Genomic DNA, 16,060 nt, shown 5'->3' with positions numbered 1-16,060 from the left:
CGCTTGTTTACCGTTGGGGATAGGTGTTTTTTACTGGCACGAAAAACAATCCCCGAACTTCCTATAGCAATAGTGTCCCCCAGGGTTGGAGCATGTTTAGATGGGTTTTATTATGCTCTGCTATCCCCCCAATCTGATCAAAGTTGTAGCAGTATACGATAAACAGTCTCTCATAATGTGCAGCATGTTATGATAGTTACAGAGAGCGATACGTGAGATATTCTCTCAATTTTGTCAGGATTCAATCCCTGGGCGTGACCATTAAAAGCATTAATTTTGGATAGATAAATGAGGCATTCCAATACCGTTTATCATGTTCAAATGTTTTCAAAGACACTCTGCAGTTTAATGCCACAAACTAATTTTATGATTAACTGTTTTTTATAGGCTCAAGCGCTACAAGTCATTACGGAGCCAATTTCATCATATAATCAAACACGTTTTCGTATAACAATATTCTGGATTATTTGGTGAACCCATGTACTCACGGCGCTTCGCCTTTGTGCTGTTCATATATGGCCCTCTGTTAGTTTTCAACTCCTATTCATTTCTCTGATGAACATTCTCTCATGAACATGCGATTATATCTATCATGTTCTTTCATTACTTTCCCTACTCCCTTCCACTTTGAGTAGTATCGCGTTCACCGAAAAAAGCCAATAAAATGCATATTATGATAAAAAGTGATTGCCTAGGAAAACAAAGTGCAAAACTTTCTATATGTGAATTTAAAGCATTGAAATTAAGTATTTTGGGGTACTTTGGAAGACAAAGCAAGGGTTTAATATTGCTTAAGTGATCGGTGCATAGATTTTGTGATAAATTGGTATAAGAGCGGAGAAATCGACCTTTCAAAATGGTGAGTTTCTTTAAGCTGTTCTTATGTTGTTCTATTCGGCAGTTCACGAATGACATAATCTTGTAGGCCCTGATTGAATTAATCGATAAAATCCATGTAACATAATATTTTTGTGAAAGATAAGATTTACATGGAAGATTACACTTCAAGGTATATTTTGATTTTATTGAAGATAACTATTGTTTCAATGATAAATTGTAACGATGACGATAAGTTAGTGCTGCCGAAAATACCCTCAGGGTTTCGAAGCCATCATTTACCCTACTGATGCTGATTCTTGGTGTTTTTTTGCATTACTAGTTACTTAGTGACTGGCTCTTAATCGAAGGTAAAGTCTTTATGAGGTACCTGACCTGATATGGTTTTCTTATTTTTCCAGACATTCTCATCCAATTTCTAATGACATACTTATTCAATTCATGGCGAGTCCATTGGTATTCATTCACCAAATGACACAGCTCTTTTGGTATTCTGGGGAGTAGATTTTTTTTTAGTTTTTGAAGTAATTTATGGCAAAATCTTTGATGTATTTCTAACAAGATGCTTTTTTGGAATAATGTAAAAAATAGCCAGTATAGGAGAACAAACGAATTTTATGGACGATGTATCGTTTCTATAAAAAGTATTTCTGAACGGCATCTCTTGTAGTTTCGGATTCTCGACTGGAAATTAGTACTAGAAGGTTATTCGCACCATGCCAAACGTTTTCTTGGATGAATTCCAAATTTATTATGGTGTTTTTGACGAAAACCTAAATGATATAGGGAGTCGATGCCGGTTATGGACCCTTTGCGTATTATGGACCCCCTACAGAAAAACATAAAATTAGCACTCAAAGCAACCTTATTCCTATGAAAATCCACGGGGGGAACTTCGATTGCATTGTTAGTCAGCAGTTTCAGGCAAAATATTTGGATTAAGGCGCATAAATACAGATATTTGAACAGTTTTGTAAATGAAACCACACAAGAGGGTCCATAATACGCATTTCCAGGTGGGTCCATAATAGGCACGTCGGCAGCGAGCCGGATTACATGGGAATCAAATGGAGGGTCCATAATACGCAACGTCAAATTTGTAAACAATCCTATTATGGACCCCGGGAGGGTCCATAATGGGCATTCGGACAACAGTTTTCCAAATGTATATTTCTCTGGGAAAATCGTATGATTTTGTATGTTGCATGGGTGTACTGTGAAGTAAAGACATTGAACTTGTTATTAGACTCCACAAAACGTATATCGGCCTGAGATATAATTGCGGAAAGGCGTCGAGAATGAATTTCAGCTACTAAGGGGTCCATTACTAGCATTGACACCCTACATGAGTTTCTCGATTTTATCACTGCTCAATTTTATCTCATCTTATGGTTGGTTGGTTTAACTTTATTAACGAGATTTTTAGCCCTGGGCTAGTTCATCTCGGGACCAACGGCTTTACTTCCCTTTCGAAGGAAGTCGTCACTATAACTTTTTACGTCATAAGTGACTATGTCGGGGATGGGATTCGATCCCAGGTCCTCGGCGTGAGAGGCGAGTGTTCTAACCACTACACCAGGTCCGTCCCCTCATCTTATTGTAACACGCTCAATTTGAGCACGGTTTCCAATTTGATTATATCACGTCAAGTTAATTGTTTGATTTTTATACCCTCCCCTTAGTTATGCGACCTTGCCGCGATGGGAGGGTATAATCCATTAGCCTATATGATGGTAACCAAAGGCGTAACCTATAGTGGTGGTATCACATTTTGGCATTTTTTTGCTTAAAGCCGCGTCATAATTTATATGGCATAGACGCACTAATATCTCGGATGTGATCCAACGGACATTCTGCGTCATTGATAGAATTGATGCCCATTTCAAATAATTAATCTATTCGAAGTGGACATTAATACTATTGGTGACGATCAGTTTGCCTTTTGCTAACCAGAATGATACGTAGCCACTCTTACTATTAGCTAGCTAGACACATCGTTATCATGTACGACGTAGGGAATATTACTCTGAGGAAAATGACTAGTAGATTCACTGAGTAGAAATAAGTGGCGACAATCTTATTTTAATATGGTTTTTACATTGCCATAAAAAGAAATACTTCTTCTGTAACAACGGTATAAATAATCTAATTCCAGCTTTATTTTCGTAAAATTTACAAGTAGAAAGTAGGCGTTGTGAAGCATTGCATTTTCCACCCAAAAGTGAATCTTGAAGGAGACTGTTATAGAAGCATAAGATAACTTTACTCTTAAATATTCACTAGAAAAATGACTATGGAAAGTAAGACTGAGATCGATCATTAGGGTTCACTTGCTAGGTTCGAAAAATTGTTGAACAGACAAGGAAAGTGACTTTTTTAAGGGTATATGAACGTAATGGTCAATAAATACTTTTAACAACAAAAAATGAAATTAACTAGAACTACTTAACAAAATTAGGCTGTTTAGTCTTCACGACAATTGACATTTAAGACTCTAATCTTACGTAAAAGACAGGAGTAATCAGAACAGCACTTGAATGACAAATTATTCAAAACCATTTCGACTAGACAGTATTAATAATGACACTACTACACTACTATTTCAAACAAATTCTGATGGAGCTGCTGATTTTCACAATGCTTCCTTTTCTCAGAAGCAAGGGAATATGGGTACTTTTCAAAAACTACCACGTCACAATACTAATAAAAAACAGTGTTCATGTGGGCGCCATTGCCTAGTCCGTCTGAGTATTGGTCCTGGTAGAGGGGAAACTTGGCAAAAGCCAGACCGAGGGTTCAGCCTTGACAAGTTAAGCTGTCAGGCAGCTCCAACTGAATAACATACAAAAAAAAAAATTGGTATAAGAGCGGAGAAATCGACCTTTCAAAATGGTGAGTTTCTTTAAGCTGTTCTTATGTTGTTCTATTCGGCAGTTCACGAATGACGATAATCTTGTAGGCACTGATTGAAATAATTGATAAAATCCATGTAACATAATATTTTTGTGAAAGATAAGATTTACATGGAAGATTACACTTCAAGGTATATTTTGAGTTTACTGAAGATAACTATTGTTTCAATAATAAATTGTAACGATGACGATAAGTTAGTGCTGCCGAAAATACCCTCAGGGTGCCGAAGCCATCATTTACCCTACTGATGCTGATTCTTGGTGTTTTTTTGCATTACTAGTTACTTAGTGACTGGCTCTCAATCGAAGGTAAGGTCTTTATGAAGTACCTGACCTGATATGGTTTTCTTATTTTTCCCGACATTCTCATCCAATTTCTAATGACATACTTATTCAATTCATTGCCTCGATGGGAGGGTATAATCCATTAGCCCATATGATGGAAACCAAAGGCGTAACCTGTAGTGGTGGTATCACATTTTGGCATTTTTGACGTTAACTACGTCTTACGGCAATATACTGGGTGTCAATTGAAAATTCAAAATTTTGCGACCGTCACGAGATTATGAAAGATTTTGAACGCTAATAACTCAGTCATTTATCGATAGATTTTCAATATTTTCCCACCAATCGGTCGGAAATGTATACAGCAATTTCCTCGAATGGAGAAAACTATTGAATATCGACAATAAACTATTGAAAATTTGGAAAATGTCGACCCCTTTCTTACGCAACCAATCACGTGCAAGCAGTTTTCCACGCTTCTTTTGCGTTCCGCTTCGCACTATAAAACCAGACCGATTCCTGCTTCTTCGCTCATTCTTCTTTTTGCCGTCAGACTGTGAACATGGTCGGCGAGCAAGTCTCGAGTGCCTTTCGCATTCTCAGCTCAGTTTTCAATGGAACGCGAATGGGACAACAACACGCCGCCACGACTGAAGCCGCTTGTTGAAGCGCCCATCGTCATCGCCACCGCAAACCTCATCGGGCGAGGAGGATTTTTACCAGTGCTCCGTCAAAATGTGCCCGTGTTACGCAAATTCAACAATTCAATCGGCCTTTTCCAGAGCCAACAAATGTGTTTTAAAGAGTTGATTGTGTAATATTCCTTAATTTGTTCGAGATGGCTGAAGAAAATCGACCAAAGCCGCTTGTTGAAGCGCATATCGTCATCAGCATCGAAAATCTCACCGGGCGAGGAGGATTGCAACCAGTGCGCCGTCAAAATGTGTCCGTGTTACGCAAATTCAACAATTCAATCGGCACTTTTCAGAGCCAACAAATGTGTTTAAAGAGTTCATTGTGTAATATTCTTTAATTTGTTCGAGATGGCTGAAGAAAATCGACCAAAGCCGCCAAAATGTGTCCGTGTTACGCAAATTCAAGAATTCAATCGGCCCTTTCCGGAGCCAACAAATGTGTTTTAAAGAGTTGATTGTGTAATATTCCCTAATGTGTTTACCACATACTTGCTATAATTTCTTAATTCATCTCATAGCAGCATACAATAATTGATTTATTACGAATAATTGACAATACGGCAATTTGAGGATGTTTCCGAGGACGCTGCTGCAGTGCCGTCGGGATGCAATAACAGCATAATGCTCATCTTGTACATCCCTTACCCAGACATCAGTTTCATATAGCCTATTTCCCAGATAAGAAAACGAAGAATTTGAAAGGAGGAGCATCACCTGCTATTCTAAGGGTATAAAGCATCCCTTCTTCGTTGAATTCGGTTTCATTCTGTTTTCGCTTTCGAGCTGGTAAGAGCTCCACTAAACCTGCTCAGCTCCTCGCTACCAGAGGCAAGCTGTTTGTACGAAATGGCTGAAGAAAATCGACCAAAGCCGCTTGTTGAAGCGCACATCATCATCCGCACCGCAAATCTCATCGGGCGAGGAGGATTGCAACCAGTGCGCCGTCAAAGTGTGTCCGTGTTACGCAAATTCAACAATTCAATCGGCCCTTTCCAGAGCCAACAAATGTGTTTTAAAGAGTTAATTGTGTAATATTCCCTAATGTGTTTACCACATACTTGCTATAAATTCTTAATTCATCTCATAGCAGCATACAATAATTGATTTATTACGAACTAGTGGTCCCGGCAAACTTTGTCTTGCCATCAAGTAGGCTGTTGAAAACCGCTATGAATCATCCCATACAAAATGACAGTTCCGTTCAGTCCCGTTTCTCCTACTTTCCCGGTGAACATCCTGAAACTTTTATACACACAAACACGTCGGAACCCTTGAAGAACAAAATGGGGGAAGAATTATCCAAATCCGTTGCCCCGTTCGTGAGCCATTTCGTGACATACAAACACCATTCCATTTTTATTTATATAGATAATTGACAATACGGCAATTTGAGGATGTTTCCGAGGACGCTGCTGCTGTGCCGTTGGGATGCAATATATTTTCTATTGTTAAGGAATGATTCAAATATTACGTAACGCAAAATTTTATTTTAAACATATATATTTTCTAAATTCACAAACCATTACATTCTGCATTATAACTAAAGGAAGGTTGCAATTATGACATTTGACTATAATACAAATGCAGCAAATTAAATGGCGTAGTTAACGTCATGCGGTCGTGTCTTGTACACAACCCCCACTGATTTTTTTTGCTTAAAGCCGCGTCATAATTTATATGGCATAGACGCACTAATATCTCGGATGAGATTTCAAATAATCAATATATTCGAAGTGGACATTAATACTATTGGTGACGATCAGTTTGCCTTTTGCTAACCAGAATGATCCGTAGCCACTCTATGAAATATGTGGCGACAATCTTATTTTAATATGGTTTTTACATTGCCATAAAAAGAAATACTTCTTTTGTAACAACGGTATAAACAATCTAATTCCAGCTTCATTTTCGCAAAATTTACAAGTAGAAAGTAGGCGTTGTGAAGCATTGCATTTACCACCGACAAGTGAATCTTGTAAAAGACTGTTATAGAAGCCTAAGGTAACTTTACTCGTAAATATTCACTAGAAAAATGATCATGGAAAGTAAGACTGAGATCGATCATTAGGGTTCACTTGCTAGGTTCGAGAAATTGTTGAACAGACAAGGAAAGTGACTTTTTTTAAGGATATATGAACGTAATGGCCAATAAATACTTTTAACAATAAAAAATGAAATTAACTACTAACTACTACTAAACAGCCTAATTTTGTTAAGACTTCACGACAATTGACATTTAAGCCTCCAATCTTACGTAAAAGACAGGAGTAATCAGAATAGCACTTAAATGACAAATTATTCAAAACCATTTTGACTAGACAGTAGGTATTGGTAATGACACTACTACACTACTATTTCAAACAAATTCTGATGAACGTGCTGTTTTTCACAATGCTTCCTTTTCCCAGAAGCAAGGGAATATGGGTATTTTTCAAAAACTATCACGTCACAATACTAATAAAAAAACAGTGTTCATGTGGGCACCATAGCCTAGTCCGTCTGAGTATTGGTCCTGGTAGAGGGGAAACTTGGCAAAAGCTGTTAAGAAGCTCCAACTGAATACCATACTATGCATTTGATTCACTCGATTTTTGCTTTGATTAGAGAGGTTTTAATGAAAATTATATGATAAGATAATACTTCTTCATTATATCACGCCAACATTTTTGTTGATGCGTGATATGATAGAGAAACTACTTTATTTTAAAAAAAACAACAACTACTATGTGTTGAATTAATTTAAGTGAACTTTTCGTTTAGACAATTCATAAAAGTTTGCTAATAAGATCATCTCGATCTAGATGTTTCAAATAATCGTTTGCAGCTGTTTGTCCAAAACTCTTTCGAAATTTAAACTGTTTTGAACTCACAGTAGCTGAAAATTTAATTCAAACATATTCATTATTAACAAGCTCTTCAAGTTTCACAAAGAACGCCGTAGGATCATTCACATTCACAAAGAATGCAGTAGGATCATTTTGTTACCCATTTTCTATTTTTTCGGCATCTGGGAATTAGAAAATTTTTGAATGAATGGACACCTTGCATGATTTGAAAAAGAAGATACTGCAATGGTACAGTAACATCCGGGACCATTAGATGCGTCGTATCATGTTCCTTTTAAAAAAAGAAAAGAAAACAAGGCCTCACTTAGGCGTTGGACACATTTTTTTGGTAAAAATACTTTATAATATCCCGGACAATGAAGTCCCCGAATGTCATGGATGATGCAATTCTTAAAGAGCTTTATTGGATATTGATTTCCTTGAAAAATCGAAGATTAGAAGTTTGTTCCATCAATAACTGACAACGAAATGTACGATTCGAACAATTTATCAACACCCTTTTGCTTAATGGAAGGAATTTGAACGAATTTAATGTTGTTCTCATTTATGCCAAATGGCGATTATGCCAAACGACCGTTATACCAAACAGCTATTATACCAATCGGCTGTATATCAAACGGCATTATGTCATATGGCATTATGCCAAGCGGGGTAGACCCGGCTATAACAATATTTTATGAACATAATAGTAGTACAAAAATGGCTTCGTAATGTCTAATAGTGCTTGAGCCTAAGAAAAATCGATGATTTGTAAAAGACTATTGCAGTATATTATTGTAGTTTGTCTTTGAAAACCATTGAATCTTTTTAAAATTAATGCTTTCAATGGATACATCTCAAAAAGGGCGTAACTCAAAACCTTGTCGATATTTTCATTCAAAACTCCGCTCAGATCATACAAAATATGTACTAAATAAACCAAATTTGAATCATGTTTTGATGGTAGATTTCTTATGCTAATCACAATAATTAATGAAAACCTGTTTGAATATCTCAGATTTTCTTTGAATCTGTGGACCTAAACAATCGAAAGGGCGTAACTTCTAAATGGGTCCTACGTTTTTTTTTAAGTTGTTCAGACATGCAGCTTAGCTATTATAGATAACGAGTGATAGGCACATATTTGATGCAGATAATAACGATCTGGATATCGCCGTGAATACGTTCAAGATTACCATTTCACAATTTATTTCACAGGGCCGAGAGGCGCATCCAGAACATATCGTTCAGCGAAATGATTCTCTCCGTCACGAAGGACAAGGTTACCGAGGGTTGTTTGGCTGCTTGGAAAACACAGTTCCGCAAGGCTAAGGTGGCGCTGTGCGTTTTTCGGACGTGTTCTTTCACTGGGACCGACGAAATAGAAATGCGCCACCATCACGAGTTCTGTCCTTCGCCCTGTGAGCTACTCGAGTGCAAGAATTGCAAGTTTCAAACGGAAAAGATCGACCAAATGGTGAAACATATCAAGCTGAAACACAACGACGTGCTGGTTTGTATGACGATCGATGATAGCAGCGGAACGGATGCCAAGATGACGTCGGAATCATCGGACGACGAGGGCGGTACGGGTGTAGACGAAAACGATGAACCATACATGATTGGCATTGACGATGAGGACAAGCCGAAGAAGCGAAAAATCAAAACTCTGCTGAAAACGTGCAAATTGTCTACCAGGGATACGTTCAACGAGGAAAGCGACGTTTATCGAGAGAGTAAGCTGTCTGATATGAATAATGCCATGACATTTATTTAATCCTTTTATTTTACAGTGATCCTAGACGAAGTGATCAATCTTCGGCTGCTCAAGAGTGAGTTCCATCTGACGGCACGCGAATGGACAGCGGAGTTCCGACGGTTGCATTATTCGACCAGCATCCTGTTTTCTGCGTTACGACCGGATTTGGACGTCCGGTTTCTTACATTTAACATGACCCAGGAGTACATCCCGAAGCAGACGCATTCTTTGCGGTTTGTCGCTCGGAGTACGAATCTGTACAACGCTCCCATTCAACTGAAAGAATACGCCAACAAGTGGCAGAACTTGGAGGTTTTTACCGGGCAGGTGAATGAGAAGGACACGATATTCTTCTGTGGGGGACCCGTTGTTGCTCTAGATTGGCTGCCAATACCGGACGGCCAGCATGAACATCAGATAGTGGCGGTGGCTTGCAAGAACGATTTCGAAGAATTCTACCTGGCGGATCGCATCATCCCGGTGAAGTGTTTGATTCAGATCTGGGACGTGGGCTTACTGGACAACAAAGAGTAAGTAGCAAATGTATGAACTTTAGACCGTTTTACAAAACTCAAAAAAAAAAATGGAATTTAATCAATCATTCCTTTTTGTAATACCAAAAAAAGCTTTCAGATATTTTTTTCTCTAATATGTTGTGGGATTTGTTCGAACGTGAATAATAAAACGCAAAGATTTACAGTGTATTTACAACTGGATTTATAACCTCAATCTTCTTGCTTCTCGGGTTTAACAACTGACTTTCTGGAACCAAGGAGTGTGGCAATAGTTCGACATCATCACAATTTTTCAATTGGTCAATTTTTCATCAATTTTAAAATCAATAAATAACCATATCAAGGAATTCTTCCATAATATGCCAAATCCCTTCCCCACTAGGTCAGTTAAAAATAACCAGGAGTTCTCACAGAAATAGAGTAAGGAAACGAGCCCTCATGGGAACCCAGACAACCAAAATTTACGTATAAAGAAATCACCTGGAGGCTTTATATGTGCAAAATTTCACTTATAAGATGTCGCGAGAAGACCTTCTACGTACATAAGTGGAGGCGATATGCGTGCATATATTTTGTGATGATTAATAACATACAATGCGAGTGTATAAATATTATTCCGAACTAACCTGTGATCTTATGCGACTTAACTTATGATAACAAATGTTGATTTGACAGCTGTTACGGATTGATTCGAATTACTTTGTACGAGTGTACGAGACGAATCAAAATGTTTAAATGAACTCAGAAAAGAAGTGTTTTATGCGAGGAAACTCATCAATCTGACGTGTTTATCCACGATGTTTTGCGGGTTTGATGTAATTAGTATGAATAAACGAGTTGTAAAGTAAACTTTCATGCGATTTCTGGTTGTCTGGGAAACCCTCTCTCCCCGTTTATAAGCCATTTTATGAGACGTTTCGAATCATATGGTTTCCGTTTGTTTACCAGCTTTGAAAGTTTCTGGCGGGCCGATTTATTTACAATTCTTCTAGCGCTACATTTGGAAGGAGCTTATTCAACAATGGCGCTGGTGGCAGTGTAACAAAGTTTTTAATTTTCGTATGTAAAATTGAAATCAGCAGGCAGAGAAGATATTTTTCATTTACAGGTAACATAATACATGTAAACCGAGTAGAAACATGAGAAACATGCGCTGAAAGAGACGGGGACATCATCGCCAACAAAAATGTGACCAGCGCCATTCAGATATCAGGCTAGTTTTTTGAACAACAACAATGAGCGGCCCGCCAGAAAACGTCATTCGAACGTCTCGTAAAATGGCTTATGGGTGAGCTATTCATGGCGAATCTTGAGGCAAATTGGGAGATACGTCGACGATATTTTCAGCGTTATCAAGCGGAAGGATCTACCTAGGATATTCGATACAATCAACAGCGTACACAAGGATATCAAGTTCACTCACGAGGAAGAGTAGGAGGGAAAATTATCGTTTTTGGATCTACTTGTCATCAGGGGAGAAAGTTCATCGTTCAAATTCGAAATCTATAGGAAGCCTAGTGAGTCATCCCCTACATATCGAATCATTCGTTCCAACATAAGATGGCAGCGTTTCACCACATGGTCCACAGGATGCAGACTCTACCCCTCAGCGAAGACGAAAAGACAAAGGAACTGGAATATATTTTCTACGAAACGGCAAGGATCAACAGATACAAAGAAAGGACGATAAAAGCCATCATCGACAAAAAGGAAAGGCAGGGAAGAGAATTATGACTATACCTAATTTAAATATATAATGTGTGCATAAGATGGTGCAGTGAGTAGTGTTTCTACTTTTGAATTCTTGATCTTGTCAGGAATTCTATGATTTTGTTAAGGAATCCACCAAAAATTCTTCATCGTAGAACTGTTCCTGGAATTTCTCTAGAAACGTGTAAAGCATTTTTCCAGAAATTCGTATCGCAACTGTATAAAACAGAAAAAGACTTAAATGAATTTTGCTGAATAAGTTCATTCTGAAACCCGAATTTAGTGCTCTAGTGGAATTAAATGGTATAGTGAGTGCTTCGAGAAGGAACGAGGAATCGTGTGTTTTTTCCTTTCGGTTTGCACGTTTTTGCCGGGCAGTGCTTCGAGAAGGCCCGAGCAATCAAGCTGGTTTTCGCGTCTCGGCAGCCCGTGTAACATAGACACGTATGCAAGCGTATGGTTGACGAAATTTGTTGCTGCCCTATCGACGATGGATTACCAATGGATGGAAAACTAGAAAAATAAGCCTATTGTTATTAATTCTTCTAATTTATTTGGTATTTAAATTTTAAGAATAATAATAAGAAGATAAGGAAAAGAAAACTAGAAAACTAAGCAAATTAACGTTCCATGCTTTTGTTTCAATTGAGTAAAATATGTCTTTATATCTTCATAAGAAAAACTACGTTATGAAATTATATAAAAGAAAAACTATGATTGGTTCGTCACTAAAAGTTTCGGCATACTTTAATTCATATTTTGCAAACATACATACCATTGCTCTTGTTTTAAAATTACGAAATGGAACTTCGAATGATTAAACACAAGAAGTGTAGACGTTTCCATTACAGACTGATAGAGGACTATCTTGATTCATATTCTGAAACTTACCTCATCATCATAATCTTGAAGCAGCAGAAACTTTCCCATGTGTTTATGATGAAGATGCTTACTTATTCTCGCATTCTTTAGTAATAATGGATGCCATCCTAACATTCCTCCCAAAATGTCCTCTTTTGTATTTGCAAAATGTAAAAATAGTTCGTCACCTATTTACTGTTCAGTCTTCATCAAATTGAAACTACATTAATCACATCGCTTACCAAGGTGCATCTAGATTGCGTAACTTCTTACTCCTTTCCATTAACAAAAACTCCTTCCCGTGAAAACCATGAAGATGTAGGTATAGGTACTCGGTCTTTATAGTAACAATGGACGTCACACTAACCTTCCTTTCCTTCCCCGATGACCGTATGGACGTGACCGGCGCCGTTATTGACTTTATAATGTTTAGAATTCTCGAAATTGTACTCTGAAGACGATACGCTACTCCTAAGCTCCGTCTGTTGATTCCTAGTGCAATTCTGATTATTCTGGTCAATCACGGAGTAGCAACTACGAATTGTACGGTCACCAATGCTCATGTTCATGCTAGTGGAATTAAATGGTATACCGTCAACGTACCAGTACCCGCTCACGAGTTTAAATAGTAGGGTATTTTGAGTAAATACACAAAAAAATGTCCACAGTATAATTCAATTTGTCGATTTGAACGTGTAGAGGCTATAGTTATCAAATTTACTTTTTTCAGTGTGAGCGGGCTACTGGAACATGAGCGGATACTGGTGCACTGATGGCAGTACTAAATTCGGTTTTTCAGTTCTTATAGATATTCCACTAAACAGCTCCATGATTTATTATCTTCATTCTGAATTTTACATAATATGAAAGTTTGTTAATATTCCATGTTTTCGTTTCTAAACAGATGTTTTGTAATAATGTTTGTAGTTATGAAGTCGCTGTTTGGTCACTATTTTGGTAATTTTAGTCACTAGCGGAATTTGGGGCAAGTGTGCCACCTTAAGCAAATTGTTCTCTAACTATGCCTAAAGCTTATAAAATCCACCAATTTAGCCTCATGATGTTAGTTTCACATCTTTTCCTAACCACTGTGCTATTTAAAAAGAAAATAATTTAAAAAAGTATTAGTTTTGGAGCTTCTCAAATACCATCCAAAATAACAAATTTTTCGACACTATGGGGCAAGACGGCCACCGAATAAACATCGCATGTATAATTCTACTTGTAATACAATTTTACTTATTTCCCATTAATATTACTTACAAAGCAGACGCTTATCGATAATTTAAAAAATAATTTTAAGTTTACCGTAATAAGGGAATGCTTTATAACAAGGTTCAAAACATGCGTAACTCTCTATTACTCAATTTGAATAACTAAAATGGTTATTTTTGTCTCCATTCAATACAATATATGTATTGCCCTTATATTACGACGAATATGTTTAATATTAAATAATAATATTATATTTGATTATTGAATGTTTGTTTATTATTGAATGTTTTGAGAAAAAATCATTTTGGGGGGCAAAAATGTCAGTTATTCCCCTACTACACTTCAGAAACTACTACTGGTGCCTCATTTTGGTTTATTATTATGATATTGTTGATGATGTTTACATTTTTATAAATTTCACTCTAACAATTTTTGTTTACCTAATAGGTGGCACTCTTGCCCCAATAAGTATACATTTCAACCAAACTGGATTTTGTATGTAAAACGAAATACTTTTTTGGTTCAAATGCCACAATAACTTACACATTTGAATAGTTCCACGATGTACAGTACGTTAGAAAAATCTGTTAATAAATTACCTTTAGCTATTTAGAAACAACGAAATCCTATAAAAATCCACTCAAATTTGGTTGTCTTCGCACAAGTCGATGTAAATACGTGAAAAATAGAGCAATTTTCATCATATTTTAATCATTGTATTATGAACTATAAGGGAACATATTGTTAAGCTCAAAGAAAAAATACATATTGTAGTTTTTATGAAAAGCAGGGGTGGCACAGTGGCACACTTGCCCCAAAGTCCGCTAAAGTCACTATAATTTTGTGGCTGATCACTATCAGCTAGATAGACAAATTCAACTTGAATCATCTCCAAAAAATGGATGATAATATGTCTGGAAGCTTATTTTGGCATTGCAATCTAGAACAAGAGATGACCAATTGAATCAGACTTTTCGGATTTTGTGTAACGGTCTAATAAACTTACCCATCAGTATAGAATTTGAATTCTTTTCTCTCCATCCCGCAGAATCTACAACAAAAAAGCGGAGAATGCCAAACCCACCTTACTGTACTCCATAGCGTGCGACGTTGGTCCGATTTGGGCGTTGAAGTTCTGCCCGAGTGGATGTTACAACTCCAAGACCTCCGGCGACGATTACGATCGGTTGGGCTTGCTTGCCGCGGCCGGGTCGGACGGAAATATTCACATCTTTTCGCTGGGGCGCAGCTATGAACACCTGATCTCGAACAGTAGCCGAGTGATCAACTTGGCTCCGGTGCTCAAGCTGACTCTGTCCTTAGCGGACCAAAGCTGTTGTTCGTCGTATGAGTCCCATAGTGCCGTGAAGTTGGCGTGGTCCAAGAGCAAACACCACTCGATGTTGGCAGCGGGCTATTCGAACGGAACGGTCGCAGTGTGGAATGCCACGTCAACTTCGCCTCTGTTAACCGGAACGAAAGATAACGTTCGGGCACTTCTTCCCGTTCATAAGGTGTTCATTCCCGATTCGTGCGTGACCGCTGTCGATCTTCATTATTCGGAAGATTCTCGTTATCTTTTGGTATGTAATGCGGACAGGAAGGTCGTTGTCTACGACCTGAACACGGGCTACATGCCGATGGAGATTTGTAGTTTGAACGCCCGTAGTAAAGTTACGACGGCTTGTTGGAATATCCACTTCCCGCTGATAACGATGGCTTTCGACGATGTGTATGCCATCGACCGGTGCGCTTTGACGTTCCATCAGCCCCGTGAGATTGGCGTGCGGTTGCATCCGTTGTATACTCATACGGCGGAAGCAACTGACATGAGCAACAGCGATCATCTGTCGACGCACGTGATCGGTACCGATGGCGGCGACGTGCTGAGCCATAAACCGATGGCCTTTATTCACAACATGGGCCAGAAGAATCCAGCGCAGATTAAATATGTAAGTTTGAACAAAAATTTGATAAAAATAGATCTTTGAAACACATAATTTATATTTCGTAGGTTTTGACGTCAACAATATCGGTGAAAGTCAATGAAGAACAGATGGATAACTCTTACAACAAGTTCGAGAAGAACTATTGCGTGCTGTTTTCGGACTTCGATAAGGTAAGTTTAGTACCTAATAACCTTTCTATGAAAACGCATAAGAACTGTGCAGTGTTAATGGTTCATACAAAGCCTCAAATTTCCAATATAAAAATAGTGACGTGGGGTTGGGAGGGGTATACCTCTCTGATTCGAGTTTTACGCAATTATTTCCAGAAGAATCCGTTTTCTTATTCCTCACTGTTCCAGCAATAATTGCATACAGCAAAAATAAGCTAAATAAGCATCCTTGCTCTGCTTTATCGACACCGTGTGTGAAATCATCCTGATAATGCATTTTACCAGCGACCATGCGCCTCCGTATAAAGAACGATTCGAACGCAATTT

General features: G+C 38.0%; 1 protein-coding gene across 7 annotated transcripts in view; it reads left to right on the top strand.

Annotated features, from left to right (window-relative positions):
- LOC5568954 (titin) overlaps positions 1–16,060 on the top strand; it is a 43,921-nt gene that overhangs the window by 27,161 nt on the left and 700 nt on the right. For all 7 annotated transcript variants that reach the window (XM_021854097.1, XM_021854096.1, XM_021854101.1 and 4 more), the window contains 4 exons: positions 8,773–9,290; positions 9,348–9,843; positions 14,663–15,566; positions 15,629–15,733. In XM_021854097.1, coding sequence (XP_021709789.1) covers positions 8,773–9,290; positions 9,348–9,843; positions 14,663–15,566; positions 15,629–15,733 — 2,023 coding nt within the window. The remainder of the gene's footprint in view (positions 1–8,772; positions 9,291–9,347; positions 9,844–14,662; positions 15,567–15,628; positions 15,734–16,060) is intronic.

Source organism: Aedes aegypti, chromosome 3 (genome assembly GCF_002204515.2).
Source record: "Aedes aegypti strain LVP_AGWG chromosome 3, AaegL5.0 Primary Assembly, whole genome shotgun sequence".
NCBI lineage: Eukaryota > Metazoa > Arthropoda > Insecta > Diptera > Culicidae > Aedes > Aedes aegypti.
The sequence above is the reverse complement of the archived record's forward strand: the minus strand, read 5'-3'. Positions and strand labels throughout refer to the sequence as shown.